This window comes from Chiloscyllium punctatum, chromosome 49 (genome assembly GCF_047496795.1).
Source record: "Chiloscyllium punctatum isolate Juve2018m chromosome 49, sChiPun1.3, whole genome shotgun sequence".
Lineage (NCBI taxonomy): Eukaryota > Metazoa > Chordata > Chondrichthyes > Orectolobiformes > Hemiscylliidae > Chiloscyllium > Chiloscyllium punctatum.
The window spans coordinates 43,581,883-43,602,373 of record NC_092787.1 but is presented as its reverse complement, the minus strand read 5'-3'; the positions used below and the strand labels follow the sequence as shown (position 1 = coordinate 43,602,373).

Sequence of the window (20,491 nt, the reverse complement as noted above, 5' to 3'; positions counted from 1 at the left end):
ATGTTGAGGAAAACAGTTATGAAGACAGGCTGGCAGAATGGCATAGGAGGAGATGAATTAGTCAAGGGTGAGAAAGGTTTTGACTTTCTGCCTTTTACCTTGGGAGTGGATAGAAGTTGTGGTAATTAGATAGGGGTTAAAAACAAGGTTATGTAAATTCCTGTTCACCCACTGTTGTGTGTTGTTTATATTTTATATACATGTACACATGACACACTGGCTGTAAAAGGGAGGCGACGCCCTTTGGCAGATAGTGGAATTTTAATTTCATAGAAAACAAACCTGTAATTAAGAGTCTAATAATGACCATATATCCATTGTTGATCGTTGGAAAAACACACCTGGTTTAGGGAAGGAAGCTGCCATCCTTACCTGGTCTGGCCTACTTGTGACTCCAGGCCCACATCAATGTGAGCTTACAACAGCCCTCTGGGCAATGAGGGATGGGCAATAAACGCTGCTCCAGCCAGCAACGTCCACATCCCATGAATTAGTTAAAAGAATGCCTACTCTTATGCTTCAGTTTAGCTTCCAGCTCCTTCTACAGCTTGTGATACTTTTCCAAGTCAGGCTTCACCAATCAAACATAGTGATTGTTATTAGTAAACAGACTTACAAAATCAAACATAGACTCAATGCAAACAACACTCAGCACCTTGATTTTAAAATTCTCTTTTTATCCCATCATGGCCTCACCTATATCCTAATCTCTGTGATGTAACTCAGGCCCACAGCACTGTGTTATCTGTGCTGTTGCTTTTTAGGGATCCATCCACTCTTGGTGGCCACGATTTTGGATACCCGGGCTCTGGGATCTGGAATCCCATGCTAAACTTTTAGACTTCTTTCTTTCTAATACCCCTTAAAGCACACCTCCTTCATCGGATAATGTCAAATTTTGTTTATCCATTCTCTTTTGAAGTGCATCTGGATGTTTTAGGTACTACAACAATGCAAGTTATTCCTGTATTGATAGCACAGCAAGGAGGAGGATTGAGGGTTGTTCTTTGAGAGGAGCAAGTATAGCGATGTGGGTGATGGTACCTCAGATGTAGCCTGCAGCTGTTTCATCCCTTACCTGCCACACCAGATACAACTTGCCCCCATATATGTTTGAATCCCCATATATGTTTGAATCCAACCTTGCAGTAAAAGTGACATTATTTCAAATGAAAACAATATGTGTCCCTCAGATTGTGGTTATTTTTTAAATGAAAACAAAGCATCTTTGATTTATAAAACACAGCAGCCAACTTGTACACTAATATTAAACCTGCAGACCCATCTCAAGAGGCCTTAGGCCTATGACTGTATGGTACCAAGGGGATATTAAGAATAACTGACAATCAATTCACACCCATCTTGGTTAGACACCACTGACTAGAAGATATCATTTTGCCCAGTGTGACCTATTGTGTCACCTTCCTGTGGCAGAACAGGTGGGCAGGGCCAGAAAACATTATTAAAATTGGTTAAGAAGCTTCCAGTTTTAATCGTCTAACGTTTAGAGGTTAGGCTCTAAGGTTAGTGTAACTTACCCTCTCTTTCTCAGAGCTCACATTCAGGCTTAGCTGAATCTGTTATTATTCAATTAAATATTGGGTGGTATGGTGGCTCAATGGTTAGCACTGCAGTCTAACAGCGCCAGGACCTGGATTTGATTCCAAACTCAGGCAACTGTCTGTCGGAGCTTGCACTTTCTACCTCTGTGTGTTCTGATTTCCTTCCACAGTCCAAAGGTCCATGCTAAATTGCCCATTGTGTGCAGCGATGTGCATGAAAGATGGATTAGCCATGGGAAATGCAGGGTTATAGGGATAGGATAGGGGACTGGGACTGGGTCTGGGTGGGATGCTGTTCGGAAGGTCAGTATAGACTTGATGGGCTGAATGGCCTGCTTCCACACTGTAGGGATTCTATGATTCTATTATCGTAAGAATCGCTGTCAAAGTCGATTCAATCTATTAAACATCTAAAATATTCCTCTGACCCCCGGCTTCGAGTGATCTCTCTAACTACTCACACCTTTGCTGCGGGAGGTCACTCTGAACCCTCATCTCCCTGACCATGGGAGGTCACTCTGAACCCTCAACTCCATGACCACGGGAGGTCATTCTGAACCCTCAACTCCCTGACCACGGGAAGTCATTCGGAACCCTCACCTCCCCCATGGGAGGTCACTCTGAACCCTCACCTCCCCCATAGGAGGTCACTCTGAATCCTCACCTCCCTGACCACGGGAGATCACTCTGAACCCTCACCTCCCTGGCCACGGGAGGTCACTCTGAACCCTCACCTCCCTTACCATGGGAGGTCACTCTGAACCCTCACCTCCCTGGGCCACTGGAGGTCACCCTGAATCCTCACCTCCCTGACCACGGGAGGTCATTCTGACCCCTCACCTCCCTGACCATGGGAGGTCACCCTGACCCCTCACCTCCCTGACTACGGGAGGTCACTCTGAACCATCACATCCCTGACCACAGGAGGTCACTCTGAACCCTCACCTCCCCCACGGGAGGTCACTCTGAACCCTCACTACCTGACCACGGGAGGTCACTCTGACCCCTCACCTCCCCCATGGGAGGTCACTCTGAACCCTCACTCCCTGACCACAGGAGGTCACTCTGAACCCTCACTCCCTGAACATGGGAGGTCACTCTGAACCCTCACCTTCCCCACGGGAGGTTACTCTGAACCCTCACCTCCCCCATGGGAGGTCACTCTGAACCCTCACTCCCTTACCACAGGAGGTCACTCTGAACCCTCACTCCCTGAACATGGGAGGTCACTCTGAACCCTCACCTTCCCCACGGGAGGTCACTCTGAACCCTCACCTCCCTGACCACGGGGCGTCTCCTTGACCACAGGACGTCACTCTGATTGCTCACATCCCTGACCACAGGAGGTCACCCCGAACCCTCACCTCCCTGACCACGGGAGGTCACTCTAACCCTTCACCTCCCCCACGGGAGGTCACTCTGAACCCTCATTCCCTGACCATGGGAGGTCACTCTGAACCCTCACCTCCCCCATGGAAGGTCACTCTAGACCCTCACCTCCCTGACTATGGGAGGTCTCTCTGAACCCTCACCTCCCCCTGCCGGGTTGTCTCTCTGAAATCCTCTTCGCCCTGACCACGGGAGATCAGTCTGACCCCTCACCTCCCTGACCACGGGAGGGACCCCTCACCTCCCTGACCACGGGAGGTCACTCTGAGCCCTTACGTCCCCCCACCGGGTCATGACTCTGAACCCTCACCTCCCTGACCACGGGAGGTGACTCTGACCCCTCATATTCCTGACCACGGGAGGTCAGTCCGAACCCTAACCTCCTCCATGGCAGGGCAGTCTGAAACCCTCATATCCCCCCCTCAGGAGGTCAACCTGAAACCCTTGTCTCCCTGACCATGGGAGTTAGGCTAAAGTCTCAGTTGTGCGGAAGTTCATGCTGAACTCTGAGCTCATTACCTGTTGGTAGCTTTGCCTCACTGCTCCATTTGTACCAGAGGTTCTCGCCATACTCGGTGTTACTGTGCTGGAGCGCACGGATCTCAGCGAGATGATCTGCCCATTTCTGTGCTTGCTTGGAGAGATCCGAGTTTAACTGGAGCGGCTGTGATTGATGCAGGGCTCGCAATCTGTTGTGTTCTTGAAGCAGTTCAGCAAGAAATGCTTTTGCTTCCTTGTCTGTAAAACATCAGTTGTCTATTGATAGCTTCCACAGAACATTACTGAGGCTGTGGTGTAATTCATTGTTCATCTTATTGGCATGATGAATGTTAGTGAAACGTAAATGTGGCATTTACATATGTACCCAGCATTCACAGTGCAGAAATAGCCATTTAACAAAACAGATCCATTCATTATTAATGCTCCACAGGAATCTACTAACACCCTGCTCCATCCAATCCTATCTTTATATTCCCATATTCCTTTCTGCCTCATTACCTATTTAGTTTTCTCCTTAAAGGCATGTTTGCATTGCATCTTATTCACTTCTTGATATAGCGAGGTTCGTAATCTTACCTTATTCGCTATCTAGGGCAATTCCCTCAGAAGTGTCAAAGAGTCATAGCCTTCACCATCAAATGGAAAGAGTGAGTCACCCATCTAACAGTGTTCCTGTAATGATTGCAATCAGCAGGATGTTTCTGACTTGTTGTTCACCAGTTTAAAATATATAAGATCGGTGGCATAATATGGTGAGATTTTTTTCTCTGTTTGGCAGAGTATACGCCCAGACAGAATATTCCAAGAGTAAGGTGTTGCACAGTTAAGGTGGAGATGAGTGGAGATTAGTGGGCGGCACGGTGGCACAGTGGTTAGCACTGCTGCCTCACAGCACCAGAGACCCGGGTTCAATTCCCGCCTCAGGCGACTGACTGTGTGGAGTTTGCACATTCTCCTCGTGTCTGCGTGGGTTTCCTCTGGGTGCTCCGGTTTCCTCCCACAGTCCAAAGATGTGCAGGGCAGGTGAATTAGCCATGCTAAATTGTCCGTAGCGTTAGGTAAGGGGTATGGGTGGGTTGCGCTTTGGCGGGGCGGTGTGGACTTGTTGGGCCGAAGGGCCTGTTTCCACACTGTAAGTAATCTAATCTAAAAAAAAGGAGAAATTTGTTTTCTCTCAGAGGGTAGTGAATCTGTGAAACTCTTTACCACAGAGGGCTGGATCATTGAATCTTTTCAAGGCTAACATAGACAGATTTATAACTGGTCAGGGAATCAAGGGTTATAGGTTAAATGCAGGAACTTGGAGTTGAGGATTATCAGATCTGCCATGATCTCATTGAATGGCGAAGCAGACTCATTGGGTCGAAGGGTCTACTCCTGCTGCTATGTCCTTCAGGCTCACATCATGTAGTGAAGCAATAGAGTGCACATAACAAGGCAAGGGGCAAAAATCCAAAAAATAGCTAGCACTTAGTAAAGGTTCCAGCAGTTCCAGCATAAACTCCCCGGTCTTAAAACCCTATGCCTTGGCCAGTGAAGACAAGTATCCGTATGCCTTCTTAACCACGTTATCATCCTGTCCTGTTACTTTAAGAGACCGCTGTACATGCAAACCAAGGACCCTCTGATCCTCGGTGCTTACCAGGGTCCTGCCATTCATCATGTATTGTTTGTCCTGTCCAAATGCATTTCCTCAAATCTATCCAGTTTGAATTCCGTTTGCCATTTATAGGCCCATCTGACTAGCCCACCTCTATCGTCTTGTAATCTAAGGTTCCTCATTATTTACCACCTGACCAATTTTACTAGCACTGAATCATCATAGTGTGGAGGCAGGCCGCTTGGCCCATCGAGTCATCGCTTCTCAGAATTCCTCAGGTTGCACAACAAAAACGATTCCTGATGAAGGGCTTTTGCCCGAAACGTCGATTTCGAAGCTACTTGGATGCTGCCTGAACTGCTGTGCTCTTCCAGCACCACTAATCCAGAATCTGATTTCCAGCATCTGCAGTCATTGTTTTTACAACAAAGACTTAGGCCTCCCTTGCACCCTGATTTCAACCACATCAGTCACCCCCTCTCTTTCTGTAAAACTGTGGGAAAAATTTCCCCTAACTACCAGAAATCTTCTCTGTGGGTTCCTGGCTTCAAGCACCAGTTGCAAATGAGTGCTGCAGTTCACTGTCCAGGCTGTTGAACAGGAGTGTTCTGTCAATTATTTCAGTGAGGGCCTGCCAGTGGTACCAACAACAGGTTGGTGAAACCACTGGATTTTCCCCGCCCTTCTCGCTCCGCACTTTAATGTTACATCTATTGTTTCCTTCTATTTCTCTCAGTGCAGCGTTGGGGATGTCTATGGCAGTAAAACTCTGCAGGTGGCTCCAATATAACATGGATTCTGTTCAGGAAACTTAGGATCTCTCTGAATTTGTACTTGGGTTTGCTGGTTTGGATTACTGTGTCATATGAATAACTATTTCCAGTTTTGCTGAAAAAAAGATACATTTTATTGAAGCTTTTCATCTTGCATTTGTCAGGGTCAATTCACAATAAAAAGAACAATTTAAGGGGAATTGCTGAAATAGGGTGCATCAGAGCCATCCTGACAGATAATGGCCAAAACTCATAAAAGGCTCTAAGGTGGTCCTGAAAAATATCAGTCCTCCGCATATTACCCTGAGGTGAGATCTCAGAATGTTTGCTCAACAGGTAAGCTAGCTATTTCATATTGCAACAATGCTGTGGTCTTCAGCACAATCAGGATGATGCCTTTAAGTATGAAATACATTCTGCCCAATGTAAAAATGAGTAACGTGGTATATGAATTTCAGTGTTTGAGTGCTAAATGCCATATGTCCCAAAGATTACATCAAACAGCGTATCCCTTTGGCTATTCACAACGAGCCAGGTACTGACCAAACTTGTAAAATCACACCACAATATCGAACATTAGATGTGATTCTGCAATTGGACAGGTATTTCTGGATAATCCTGTATGTGTGAAAGAATTATGCTGACAACCAATTTCAGATAGTCCATCAGGTTTGCACTGATTAATACACAGGACCCTTTGATGTTCAAATAGAAAGATTTAGCACATACACAGAGACTGTTTCAAGTCAACAGAACATGTGACACCCATTTACTGGTTCATTTTTCAGGTCAATGTCCTGAGTAATCCGAATCAACCTTCCTGGTTTAAAATTTAAACAAAGCCTGGCAGTTAACTGTCAATCAGCGTTAATAAGTGCATATTCCTTGACAACACCTCTACCAATCAAAGTCCACTTGCCAACCAATCAGCACTGTCATATCATGCAGTATAATGTTGATTTTTCTTTTTGTAGTATTCTTATTAATTGTCCTGATGAGTGTAAGATGAGAAGCTTCTCTATTCTTGCAACATTCAAGTTCTGTACTACCAAATGAATTTCTTTTCAGGGGAATTGGTTTACAGAGCAGAGTAATGCCGACAGCATGGGTTCCATTCCCATCACCGATTTGAGGTTACCATGAAGGACTCTCCTTCTCAACCTCTTCCCTTGCCTCAGGTCTGGTGGCCCTCAGGTTAAATCTAATGAGAGAGCAGCCCCTATAGTCTGGTAAGACCATGGTGACACAGCAACAATAAAATATTTTCAGCTTCCTGACAGGAAGTATGAATATTTTGTAGAAAACAAAACACATACCTGGTAGTGGTGCCACCTTGCCTGTTCCTGGTGGCTTACCACTGTCTGGTTGTGCCGAGCCACTCTCGTCCTCCTTCACTTCACTGCCGACCGGCAGGACATTCCTAGCAAAGTAGCCTGGGTTGGTGATGTTACCAGCCGGGTTGAACTGGGCCACCACGATGGTGAGACCTTTGCCATCCGATGCCAGGCCAGTCCCCATCTCCTTGGACTCTTTCCAAACCAACTGTGTGAAATGGCCTGCAGAGGAACATCAGGTGGGTGATTTATGAAGACCACAGGTCAGCTGCAAGCCACAGCTTCTACTGCCTAAGTCAATGCTCCCCTAGACAGACTCCCCCTTTCCATTCACTGTCAACTTCAACCCATTCAAATTTTTGCTTCTCATGCTCTCAGTCACATTGAAATCCTGCTCACCCTTGTGCTGGCTAAGCTGCATTGGCTCCTAATTGGGTAAAACCTCAGTTTTGACATTCTTATCCCTGTTTTAATACCTGCACTTCCCGGTCTCAGTATTATCCTCCAGTTCTACAACCAAACCTCTGAGATCACCATGCTCCTCCAATTCGGGCATTGCTCCTACAACTTTGTACATCCAACATCATGTGGAAACACTTACAGCAAAAGAGATGCTCAGCATATCTGTTTGTGATGATGTTTGGATGTTTCCATGAAAGAATTGTACCTGTTAATGATATACGTTATACACAATGATGAACTAAATTGGTTCTGGTCTACTTTTTGAGGGACATGAATGCACTCCCCTGGTCTGCTAGGAGAACTCATCCACTCTTATTCAAATACTATCCATTTTAGCCATTGGAACGAGGCAGCTGGCATTCAGTTTAATATCTCATTCCCAGTGCCATCAATAACATGTCTGTGCAGTATTTGGAAGTTGTGTGCTTGAGCTTCGCAATGGCTACAAGAAGCAAGGCCAGAGACACAAAGATATTGCTGATAAGGTCACTTACATCTTGTAGTCACCCTCTCAATGGGCAGCTGGTTGGATTGACAAGCTGGCATATGACTGAGACGACTGGCATTGGGAGCTCTATAGACGATTTTGGGAAATGCCATGATTGAATTGAATTAACTTTATTGTCAAATGAGTACAGTGTCATCTTAGATACAAAGGTACCTAGGTGCAGATTCTTCAGTTACAGATTAGTTACAGTGTAACAATGTCACCAATACATGATGCTACCTTAGGTATAGGGTACCTAGGTACAATCCTTAGCTATAGAATAGAGAAATGAAGAAGATAAAAAAAAAGGAGGGAGAAGATTAAACATGAGGGTAAGCTAGCCAGCAATATAGAGGAAAACTGCAAGAGTTTCTCTAGATATGTAAAGGGCAAAAGAGAGGCATTGGGCTGATGGAAAATTACGCTGAAGAGATAGTAGTGGGGAACAAGGAAATGGTTGAGGAACAGAATAATTATTTCACGTCAGTCTTCATGGTGGAAGACATGAATAATATCCCAAACATTCAAGAGAGTGAGGGGGAAGAGCTGAGTATGGTGGCGATCACCAAGGAGAAGGTGCTAGAAAAACCAAATGGCCTGAAGGTGAATAAATCACCTGGCCCAGATGGACTACCCCTTAGGGTCTTAAGGGAGATAGTTGAAGCTTAGTGGAGGCTTTAGTTGTGATCTTTCAGGAATTATTAGAATCAGGGAAGGTCCCACAGGCCTGGAAAATCACTAACATGGCACTCCTGTTTTAAAAAGGGAGTAAGACCAAAAGACTGAACCTCAGTCGTGGGTAAGATCATGGAATCCATTGTCAAGGATGAGATTTCTGAATACTTGGAAGTGTGTGATAAAATAGGGCAAAGTCAGCATGGTTTCATCAAGGGGACGTCATTCCTGATGGATCTGCTTGAATTCTTTGAGGAAGGAATGAGCAGGTTAGACCAAGGAGAGCCAATGGATGTTATCTATCTGGACTTCAAGAAGGCCTTTGGCAAGGTGTCACACAGGAGGCTGCTGAGTAAGATAAGGGCCCATGGTGTTAGAGACAAGCTGCTAGCATGGATAGAAGCCTGGCTGTCTGGCAGAAAGCAAAGAGTGGGGATAAAGGGGTCATTCTCAGGATGGCCGCTGCTGAGAAGTGTGTTCCTGCAAGGTTCAGTGTTGGGACCACGACTTTTCACTTTATGCATTGACGATCAAGATGAAGGAACTGAGGGCATTCTGACTAAGTTTGCAGATGATGCAAAAATAGGTAGAGGGACAGGTGCATTGGGAAGGCGGGGAGGCTGCAGAAGGATTTGGACAAGTTAGGGGAGTGGGCGAAGGGGTGGCAGATGTGGGAAAGTGTAAGGTCATGCACTTTGGTAGGAGGAATAGAGGTATGGACTATTTTCTAAATGGGGAGAAAATTCAGAAATTTGAAGTGCAAGGTGATTTGAGAATTCTAGTCCAGGATTCTCTTGAGGTAAACTTGCAGGTTGTCAGTAGTTAGAATGGCAAATGCAATGATGATATTTATTTTGAGAGGACTTGAATATAAAAGCAGGGATGTACTTCTAAGGCCCCATAAAGCTCTGGTCAGTCCACATTTGGATTATTGTGCACACCTTTGGGCTGCATATCTCAGGAAGGATGTACTAACCCTGGAGCGTGTTCAGAGGAGGTTCACGAGAATGGTCTGAGGAAAGAAAAGCTTAACGTAAGAGGAACATTTGAAGACTGGGTCTATATTCGATAGAGGGGGGATATAATTGAAACATACAGAATACTGAATGACCTGGAGTAGATGTTGGGAAAATGTTTCCATTGGTAGGAGAGACTAAGACCCGAGGGCACAGCCTTAGAGTAAAGGGACGATCATTTAGAATGGAGGTAAGGAGAAACTTCTTTGGGCAGACAGTCGAGTGTCTGTGGAAATCATTGCCACAGAAGGGTGTGGAGGCCAGATCATTGAATATATTTAAGACCGAGATACATAGGTTCTTGAGTATCAAAAGGATCAAGGCTTATGGGGAGCAAGTAGGAGAATGGGATTGAGAAACTTCTCAGCCATGACTTAATGGCAGAGCAGACTTGATGGGCTGAGTGGCCTAAATTCTGCTCCTATGTGTTATGGTCGTATGGCCTATAAAGTTACATTACAGCTATACACAGTATAACCATCAATCAAGAAAACAAGAAGCAGTTGAAAAGAAAAACATTAGAGTCTCTCCCTCTTAGGATGTCCAAAGCTGACTGTCGCAGGGGCTTCCATGTGGTCTGACCACTGGCCACCAACACTCCTTACTAGGCTACTTGTTACTGGTATCCCCGCCACAGACCGTAGACCGCTAACTACGCTTTGGAGGCCACGAACCAGAGGCTGGGGCCGAGAGTCTGAGGTTGAGAGTCCGAGGAGAAAAAAAACACAGAAGAGAGGAAAAGATGGAAAAAAAAGGAAAAAGAACTGGATTGGGAGGCTTGGGGAAGATTGCTGCTCCTCCTGGCCCTTGACCAATACTGAGGTAGGCACTCACCTCACAGAGCTGATGGAACACTTAACATTCTTTGGTCACACAACAAGGAAACATGACAGTGCAAGGAAGAACAGAACTGCACTATGATTTTATCAAGTGCACTTCAATGTTTGTCACAGGAGAGAATGGTAATTAATGCTCTGCTTTGACTATCAGAAAAAGATTGAAAGTAATAGCCCCAATCTATCCACAATAGTGAAAATGTCTTTGATATTATGAATGAATTGGACAACATAGATGTAGGGAGAATTCCACTTGTGGGAGAATTCAAACTGGACCATGAATATATGATAGTTACTAATGAATGCAAGAAGGATAAAATAAAGCATTTACTCAGTGAGTAGAGAAAATGTAGAATTTTACTACTGAATGAAGTAATTGGGCTAAACAACTTCAGTGTTTTTAAAAGGGAGCGAAATGGGTCCAAGAGAAAAGGAATTAGAAAGATATGCTGAATTACTGAGACAAAACGCACAGTGGCTAACACTGCTGCCTCACAGCACCAGAGACCCGGGTTCAATTCCCGCCTCAGGCGACTGACTGTGTGGAGTTTGCACATTCTCCCGTGTCTGCGTGGGTTTCCTCCGGGTGCTCCGGTTTCCTCCCACGGTTCAAAAATGTGCAGGTCAGGTGAATTGGCTACGCTAAATTGCCCGTAGTGTTAGCTGCAGGGTAAATGTAAGGGAATGGGTCTGGGTGGGTTGTGCTTCAGCGGGTCGGTGTGGACTTGTTGGGCCGAAGGGCCTGTTTCCACACTGTAAGTAATCTAATCTAAAAAAACAGATGCAATAGAAACTTGTGCAAAGTTCGAATACTAGCACAGATTATTTGGAACAAATGGTGGTGCATATTTTACATAACTCCATGCAGTCATTATGTACAAAGGATTAAACAAAACTTACCACAATTCTTCTGAAATTCAGGGGAGGAGAAGTCATAATTTTTAATTTCATTATACCAGGCGTCAGCAACATCGTTTCCTTTAAACATAGAAATATTGACAGATTAACACACTTACAGCATAAACAGGGCAGAGTCTGGGGCAGAAGACATGCCCTCAGGCATCATGCTAATAAACTAGTTACAATAAACTCTTCTCAGAGACTCCTCTCAGAATAAACTGGATATACATGAACTCCTGTTATTCTAAACTCCTGACAGAATACACTCAAGTTACAATAAATTCAATTCACAACAAAGTTCTGCTACAGTAAACTAAAGTTATAAATAAATTCCAGTAGTAATAAACACTTGTCAGAATAAAATACTGCTACAGTCACTTTGTTGTAACAAAAAATGCTTGTTTAAAAACTCCAAGTATAGTTCTGTTATAATAAATTGTTTTATAATTAAATTCTTCCTATAATAAACCAGAGCAAGAAACTTCCGTTTGCAATAACCTGTTAGAATAAACTTTTTATATATTAACCTCTCACACTCATAAATTCTTGTTATAATTCTAATTATTTAATTTGCAATTTTGTTAGTAGTATTCATCTGCTGAAGTATCACAATTATGTTGTGGACTTGATTCAACTTTAGTTTCAAGAAGTGTATAAATTATGCCTAGAGATTGAGAGGACTATTCTTGTATCACGTGGGCAGAAATGTCCTGGAAGCACTTTCCTGTCCTCACAGGTCACTTTGCCAGAGATATGAAGATATGCAAGAACTTCTGGGAATTTTAAGGTCACAGATTGTACAGCAGTGGGTATGAGAAGCTATAGGTCCTCTAGTTAGAGAAACTGTACTTGGGTTAGCTATGTATAAGGACCTCATAACCCATATGGATCATATAAATATAGAATTAATGAGCTTCACTAGATTTGGGAAGGTGAGACTTTGTAAAATTAATTGAGTTGTATAGAATCCAGGGTATAGCAAAGTGCATACAGGCTATCGATCGAACACAGTTGACAGGCCGGGGTCATCTTGTACAAGTTGAACAAATTAAAGTTGAGAGAGAGGAGATATTAGCAGTTTTAGTGGGCTTGAAAGTAAATAACTCACCAGACCCACAGGAGGTATATCCTGAGCTGCTGTGGTAGGAAAGGGAGAGGGTAGGGGATCCTATATTAATTTTCAAATCATCTCTGGCCATAGGTGACATAACACAGGACTGGAGATCGGCTCATGTGCTGACATTATTTAACAAGGGTGGTAGGGATAAACCAGAAAACTACAGGCCAGTGAGTCTAACATCAGTGGTAAGAAACAATTGGAAAAACTTCTGAGAGACAGAATAAATCTCCAGTTGGAGAGATGTAGATTCATCAAAGATAGTCAGCATAGTTTGTTTCAGGGAGAGATTATATCTAACAAATTTGAATTTTTCAACAAGGTGACTAGGTGAGTCAATGAGGGTACCACAGTTAATGTAGTCTACATGGATGTCAGTAAGGCTTTGATAAGGTGTAATATGGCAGACTAGTTAAGAAGCCCATGGGTTCCAGGGTAATTTATGTCCAAAATAGGCTTAATGGCTTGAAGCAGAGGGTGATGGTTGAAAGGTGTTTTTGTGACTGGAAGTCTGTATCCAGTGGTGTGTCACAGTGTCTGCTGCTGGGTGCCTTGCTATTTGTCATGTATATTAATGAATCTCAGTGGTATGACCAGTAGGTTCAGAGATGACATAGAACTTGGTGGTGTGGTAAACAGCGAAGAGGAAAGTCTACAGAACAACACAGATGGGCTCGTGAGATGGGCTGAACAGTGGCAAACGGAATTTTATCCTGAAAAAGTGTGAGCTGATGCATGTTGGGAGGACTAACAAGGCATGGGAATACATGTTGAATGATAAAACCCCTAAGTCATACCCTGGGTCAGTGGGATCTTGGCGTGCATGTCCATAGATCCTTAAAGGTAGCTGGACAGGGAGATAAAGTGGTTGAGAAGGCATGTGAGATTTTTGTCTTTATTAGTTGAAGCATTGATTATAAAAGTAAAGAGGTTATAATGGAACAGTATAAAATTGTATTTATGACTATTGAGCTCTGGTTGCCAAGGTGATATGAAGGAATTTCTAAAAAATTTATTCACATGATGGGGGTGTCACTGGCTAGGCTACCACTTATTGCCCATCCCTAACTAACATTGCGGTGGGTCTGGGGTCACATGTAGACCAGACCAGATAAAGATGGCAGTTAGACCATAAGACATAGAGTAGAAATTAGGCCGTTCAGCCCATCCAGTCTGCTACACCATTCAATCATGGCTGATAAGTTTCTTAACCACATTCTCTGGCTTGCTCCTTGTAACCCTTGATCTCCTTGAACCTGTCTATCTCAGTCTTAAATATACTCAATGACCTAGCCTGCACAGTCTTCTGTGGCAATGAATTCCATAGAGTCACTACTGTCTGCCTGAAGAAGTTTCTCCTTAGCTCAGTTCTAAAAGGTCTTCCCTTTAGTTGAAGGCCATATCCTTGGAAACATCTTCACATCATCTACTCTGTCCAGGCCATTCAGTATTCTGTATATTTCAATTAGATCCCACCATATCTTTCTAAACTCCATCGAGTATAGACCCAGAGTCCTCAAATGTTCCTCATATGTTAAGTTGTTAATTCCTGGGACCATTTTTGTGAACGTCCTCTGAACACAATCAAAGGCCAATACCTCCTTCCTGAGATGTGGGGCCCAAAAGAGCACATTATACTCCAAATGTGATCTGATCAAAGCCTTACAGAGCCTCAGAAGTACATCCCTGCTTTTATATTCAAGTCTTCTCAAAATAAATGCCATGATTGCACTTGTTTTCCTAACTACTGACTGAAACTGTAAGTTTACCTTGTGAGAATCATGGACTAGAACTCCCAAGTCTCTTTGCACTTCAGACTTCTGAACTTTCTCCCCATTTAGAAATTAGTCCATGCCTCTATTCTTCATACCAAAGTGCATGATCTTACACTTTCCCACATTGTACTTTATCTCCCACTTCTTTGCCTACTCTCTTATCCTGTCCAAATCCTTTTGTAGCATCCCCGCTTCCTCAATGCTACCTATCCATCTACCTGTCTTTGTAATTTCTGCAAACATAGCCAGAATGCCCTCAGTTCCTTCCTCTAGATTGTTAATGTATAAAGTGAAAAGTTGAGACCCAACACTGAGCCTTGCGGAACACCACTTGTCAGCAGCTGCCATCGTGAGAAGGACCCTTTTATCCCCACTCTCTCCTTTCTGTCAGACAGCCAGGCTTCCATTCATGCTAGCACCTTGCCTCTAACACCATGGGCCCTTATCTTACTCAGTAGTCTTCTGTACAGCACCTTGTCAAAGACCTTCTTGATGTCCAAGTAGATAACATCCATTGGCTTTCCTTGGTCTAACCTGCTCATTACTTTCTCAAAGAATTCTAGCAGATTTGTCAGGCATGAACTCCCCTTGATAAAACCATGCTGACTCTGCCCTATTTTACCATACACTTCCAAGTATTCAGAAATTTCATCCTTCACAATGGATTCCATGATCTTACCCACAACTGAGGTTAGGCTAACTGGTCTGGAATTTTCCATCTTTTGATATACTCCCTTTTTAAACAGGGCTGCCGTGTTAGTGATTTTCAGTCCTCTGGGACCCTCCCTGATTCTAGTGATTCCTGAAAAAACCATGACTAAAGCCTCCACTCTCACTTCAGCCATCTCCCTTGGAACTCTGGGGTGTAGTCCATCTGGTCCAAGTGATTTATCCACCTTCAGTTACCTTCCCTAAATGGCATTACTGTTTTTCCAACAATGGCTAATGGTTTCAAGGACGTTTTAGTCTCTTAATTCCAGATTTTTAAAAAAGTGAATTTAAATTCTGTCATCATCTAGCATGGTATTATTTAAACCCAGGTCCATGGGATATTAACTGGGTTACTGGAAATATAGTCCAGCAATAACAGCACTAGACCATTGTCTCCCCAATGTAATTACACTAGAGTAGGTGCAAAAGAGATTCACTAGAATGTTACCTGGGCTAGAGCAATTCATTTATGGAGATTCATCATGATAGACTGAGAGATTGTGTTCCTTAGTGCTGAGAAATTTGAAATGGGGAGTTGGGATGGGTGTTACATGAGTATAAAGTTATCAGGGGCACAGAACAGGGTAGATAGGGAGAGATCTTTCCACTTAGTTGAGGGGAAATAACTAAACGGCACGGTTTTAAGGTAAGGAATGGAAGATTTAGAGAGGATTTGAGGAACACCTTTTAACCCAAAGGGTTCTATGTATCTGGCACTCACTGCCTGAAAGGTTAGAAACCATCAAGATATTTAAGAAATATTTAGATGAGCACTTGAAATGCCAGAGCATTCAAGCTCACAGGCCAAGTGTTGGCAAATGAGATTTGAATGGATAGATACTTGATGTCTGTGTGTACACAATGGTTTAAGGGCCTTTTACCATATTGCAAAAGCTCTACGACTCACTGACATACAAACTCAATCCCACAAATGTTGGCCATGAAACAGTGTACATGTTTCAAGTGGTGAAGTGACGTACCTTTAACCCGAAGACTGCCAGAGCCTTGCTGACACCAGATATTCTCCCCGTATGATGTGTCGCTGTGCTTCAATGTTCTGGAATCTACCAGACTCTTTGCCCACTTCTCAGCTTTCTCACTGATTGCTGAGTTCAGGGTCAATGGTCCCGCTCCATGTTTCACTCGATATTCATTCACCGATTTCAGCAACTGTGCAGCAAAACCTTCCCCTGAAAGAAAGAGATGGTCAGTGATGGACTGTAAAGCCTGCAGAATGAGGGAGCTTGTCCTGAGAAAGTACAATGTTTCTCTCTTTCCCTACGTTTTTCTGTAGAGACAGTGACTGCAACATCTCCTTTCTGGTATTAAATAACTATCTGAGTGTGATCACTGCATGTGAAAGAGGATAAACCACATGCCAGAGAACCATCAGCAGGTGCAAAGAGGAAAAGATGGGACTCTTCCTTCACCAGAACTGAAAACGAATATTAAAGAGAAACACTTTGTAAAGCAGAAGAGAAATAACAAGGATGAAAGAAAGAGGCAGCAGATAGTCCAACATGGAGATCCATCTTGTGAGTCACCTGAAGATTGCAGACAGGGTAGTACGATCTTGTCTAATCATTTAAGAACATTGTTGGACCGGATTCAGAAATTTGTCATTCCACTGAGAGTCAAAGAGTGTGGTGCTGGAAAAGCACGGCCAGTCAGGCAGATCCGAGGAGCAGGAGAATCAATGTTTCAGGCAAGAGCCCTTCATCAGGAATGGGAGCTGTGTTCTCTCAGTCCCCAGTAACCACAGGCCACATTAACAGAAACCATTGACAAAGTCAATAGGTTGATGAGTGGGGCAGGTTTCTGGAGATTTCATCACATGTTTCAAGGCCGAAGACACCTGACCCACATTCCCATTATTTTGGTATTTATAACTTTATGTTGATCTTCAAAAGGATATGTAAACTAGTACCAAACAATGTTCTAGAAGGTGTTACAAAGAGCAGCGAGCATAATGGGAATACATTGCCAAGTTCAGCATATCTAGCCTGTTGTCTTTCAAGTGCATCTAGACTATTTTATCTAGAGCCTTCAGGGTTGTTGGGAAAAGTATTACTTTGAATTTAGCTCCCATCATTGTTACCTGGAACATACATCAGCTGAGGAACCCAAGCATTACAGTTCTCACCAGTATGGTCAGTATGTTTCAGACATGGGGTTGAGATAGACAGTCTTTCATGATAACCTCAACCAGTGTGGGAATTGAACCCACGCTGTTGGCATCATTCTATCACAAACCACCCAATCAACTGAGCTAACCAACCCCTGCACCTTCTATAAGCACAGGCACACTCACTTCAATGGTGACTCCATCTAGCTTCGAACAGAGAGCATTGGGCGAGTTAGGCATCAACAAGTGAGTGGGAGCTAGAGGGTGAGACAGATCAAGCTGTGGGTAGTGTCTTCTCAGAGAATAGACACAGCCAGTCTCTGCTGGTGAAGACATAGGGTTTTCTGCATAATCAGAAGCATATAGTTTCCTAAAGATCAGAGATTCCCAAGGTATTACCAAGACATAGGAAGACAATGGAGGAGCTCTGTGATGTAATCTGTGATGATCAAGGGATTTGAACACGTGAGGTCCTCCATTGACTGAAAATGACCAACCTCTCAGAGAAGCCTGAGCAGCAGCAGCACTAAGTAGCTGCAAGGAACAGCTTGCTGACACACAGTGAAAGATTGAGACTCTCTGCGGCACCAGCCCCTCAGTACTGCTAGCATGTAGAAGTTTGGAGTGGATGCCTCTTCCATTACTCAAGGGCATAATGACAGAGCTGAGACATTTAGAGAGACTAACCTGGAGCTGCATTTATTATCCATCTCTCGTAACTGTTGGCCATTAGTCCTCATAGCTTCTGTTGTGTTCACAACAGCTACGCCCTCAGATGTTCTAGATGTTTTCCTTACACCTCAGAGTAAGGGCTGCACTGCTGCCTCACAGCGCCAGGAACTCAGGTTTGATTCCAGACTCAGGCGACTGTCTGGAATCTGTGGAGCTTGCACGTTCTCCCTGTGTCTGCATGGGTTTCCTTTGGGTGCTCTGGTTTCATCCCACAGTGCAAAGATGTGCAGGTTAGGCGGATTAGCCATGCTAAATTGCCCATAGTGTTCAGGGATGTGTTGGCTAGGTGGATTAGTCAGGGGTAATGCAGGATTGCAGGGATGGGGTGGGTTGCTCTTTGGAGGGTTGGGTTGGGCTGAATGGTCTGCTTCCACATTGTACGGGATTCAATGACTTCTTGTTTGAACATTTAAAAGCGCTGACAAAGGCTATTAATGATTTTTGCAGTAAGCTCAACAGTCTGTTCACTGGAAATGTGTGGGTTGCTAACTCTTCCTCTGACTTTAAAAATACCAGTGAGTAATGGAGGTTTTGAGATCTAATGATATGATCTGAAATCATCATTTGTAATCTCTGCTGGTGTATGACTGAGTCTTTGAAACTCCAGTCTCTAAACTCTGTTCACAGCCTCAGAGTTACCCAAACTGAGCGTTTAGTCATTGCTCCACTTCACACATTATTTTCACACAGGTTTTCATAGAATCCCTACAGTGTGGAAGCAGGCCATTAAGATCATCAAGTCCACACTGACCCTCTGAAGAGCACCCCATCTCTTAATCCTGTATTTCCCACAGCCAATCCACCTAACCTGCATATCTTTGGACTGTGGGAGGAAACTGGAGCACCCGGAGGAAACCCACGCAGACACGGGACGAATGTGCAAACTCCACACAGTCACCCAAGGAGGGCAGTGCTAACCACTGAACCACCATGCCACCATGGTGGCTCAGAGTGTTGGGATGTTTGAAATTCTCTCAAAAGAGAGTTGTGGAAGTTCAGTCTGAGTATGTTGAAGGTAGAGACTAATAGATTCCTGATTACGAAGGTTATGGGGATGGGGTGAAAGGCATTGAAGTGTTCCACCAGCCATAGAGTTAATGTTGAATGGCTTAGCAAGCTCATTGGGGTGAGGAGCATATTCCTGTTCCTAACAAAGCCCACAGTTGACAGTGGTGCCACCTTGTCAGCTTCTGGTGCCTTACCAGTGTTTGGTTGTGTCGAGCCACTCTCGTCCTCCTTCACTTCACTGCCGATCGGCAGGACGTTTTCAGCAAAGTAGCCTGAGTTGGTGATGTTACCGGCCGGGTTGAACTGGGCCACCACGATGGTGAGATCTTTGCCATCCGATGCCAGGCCTGCCCCCATCTCCTTGGATTCTCTCCAAACCAACTGTGTGAAATGGCCTGTAGAGGAACAGCAGGTGGGTGATTTACGAAGAACAAGACATTCCGTGTGTATGCCCTGTAGCTTCCAATCTATGTGTAGCAAAAGACAAGAAACAATCCTGCTCTTATCAACAGACTATTTCAGAGCTTTAGAAAATGAAGCTACTTACTCTCAATGTGTCCAGCAGCAGAGAGACCAGCAATAACGACTTGCCTTTATCATGCAACGTTGTGCATAAGCACTTTATAGAATTATAGAGATGTACAGCATGGAAACAGACACTTGAGTCCTCTTATTAAAAAATGTATATCAGCCAGTGAAGTTAATCATGGAAGACATGATCAAAAACCTGGGCAAAGAGATGGTTCTAATGACAGGAGAGAAGTCGAAAGCCAGAGGGGTTTAAGTGAGGTTAATTTCAGTGTGTTACCTTAAGCAGCTGAAGTCATGTGGTAACATGAGGGGAAGACAATACAGAGATGTGGTAGAGAGGGGCCAGGAGGGGGAGAGTTAGTACAAGATTCCTATATTAAAAGTCCTATAATAATAGGATTTAACAAATACTACTGTCATAATTGAGAAAGCTTAAATGGAAAGGAACATCATTTATTGCTGAACACCAAAACAAAGCCATGACTCATAGGCTAGCCCCTGCACAGGGCAGAAAGTTGGGTCTGGGAGAGGATGGGATATGAACTCAGGCCTCCTGGTGCACAAGTAGGGACGTTACAACTGCTCCACAAGAAGCAGTTATTTTTCTCAGTCAATCAGTGATGGAGGGGTGCTTGTCACACCTTGTGAATCAGAAAATGACTATTTCTGCTGACTGTTTCTCATTTCCTAGCCAATCTTCTATCTATCCAATATATTACCCCCTGCACCATTAACCTTTGTTTTCTGCAATAATCTTTGATCCAGTGCCTTATCATACACTTTTTGGGAATCCAAGTCCAGTACAGCCATCCGCTCTCCTTGTTGTCTTTTTTTTAAATCTAGAAGCTCTTACACACGACCACACAGCTTCCCCAATGTCAAATCACTGGGACATTTTATAACTTTCTCTTGTTTTGAACTATCAACCACCACCAGTAAAACACCCATGCATCCAAT

At 44.0% G+C, this 20,491-nt stretch overlaps 1 protein-coding gene across 1 annotated transcript in view; it reads right to left on the bottom strand.

Annotated features, from left to right (window-relative positions):
* The window catches only part of glipr2 (GLI pathogenesis-related 2), a 61,897-nt gene that overhangs the window by 8,962 nt on the left and 32,444 nt on the right, over nt 1-20,491 (bottom strand). The window contains exons 5-9 of the mRNA XM_072566338.1: nt 19,198-19,398; nt 16,119-16,328; nt 11,536-11,613; nt 7,142-7,381; nt 3,471-3,689 (exon numbers count right to left, since the gene is read on the bottom strand). Coding sequence (XP_072422439.1) covers nt 3,471-3,689; nt 7,142-7,381; nt 11,536-11,613; nt 16,119-16,328; nt 19,198-19,398 — 948 coding nt within the window. The remainder of the gene's footprint in view (nt 1-3,470; nt 3,690-7,141; nt 7,382-11,535; nt 11,614-16,118; nt 16,329-19,197; nt 19,399-20,491) is intronic.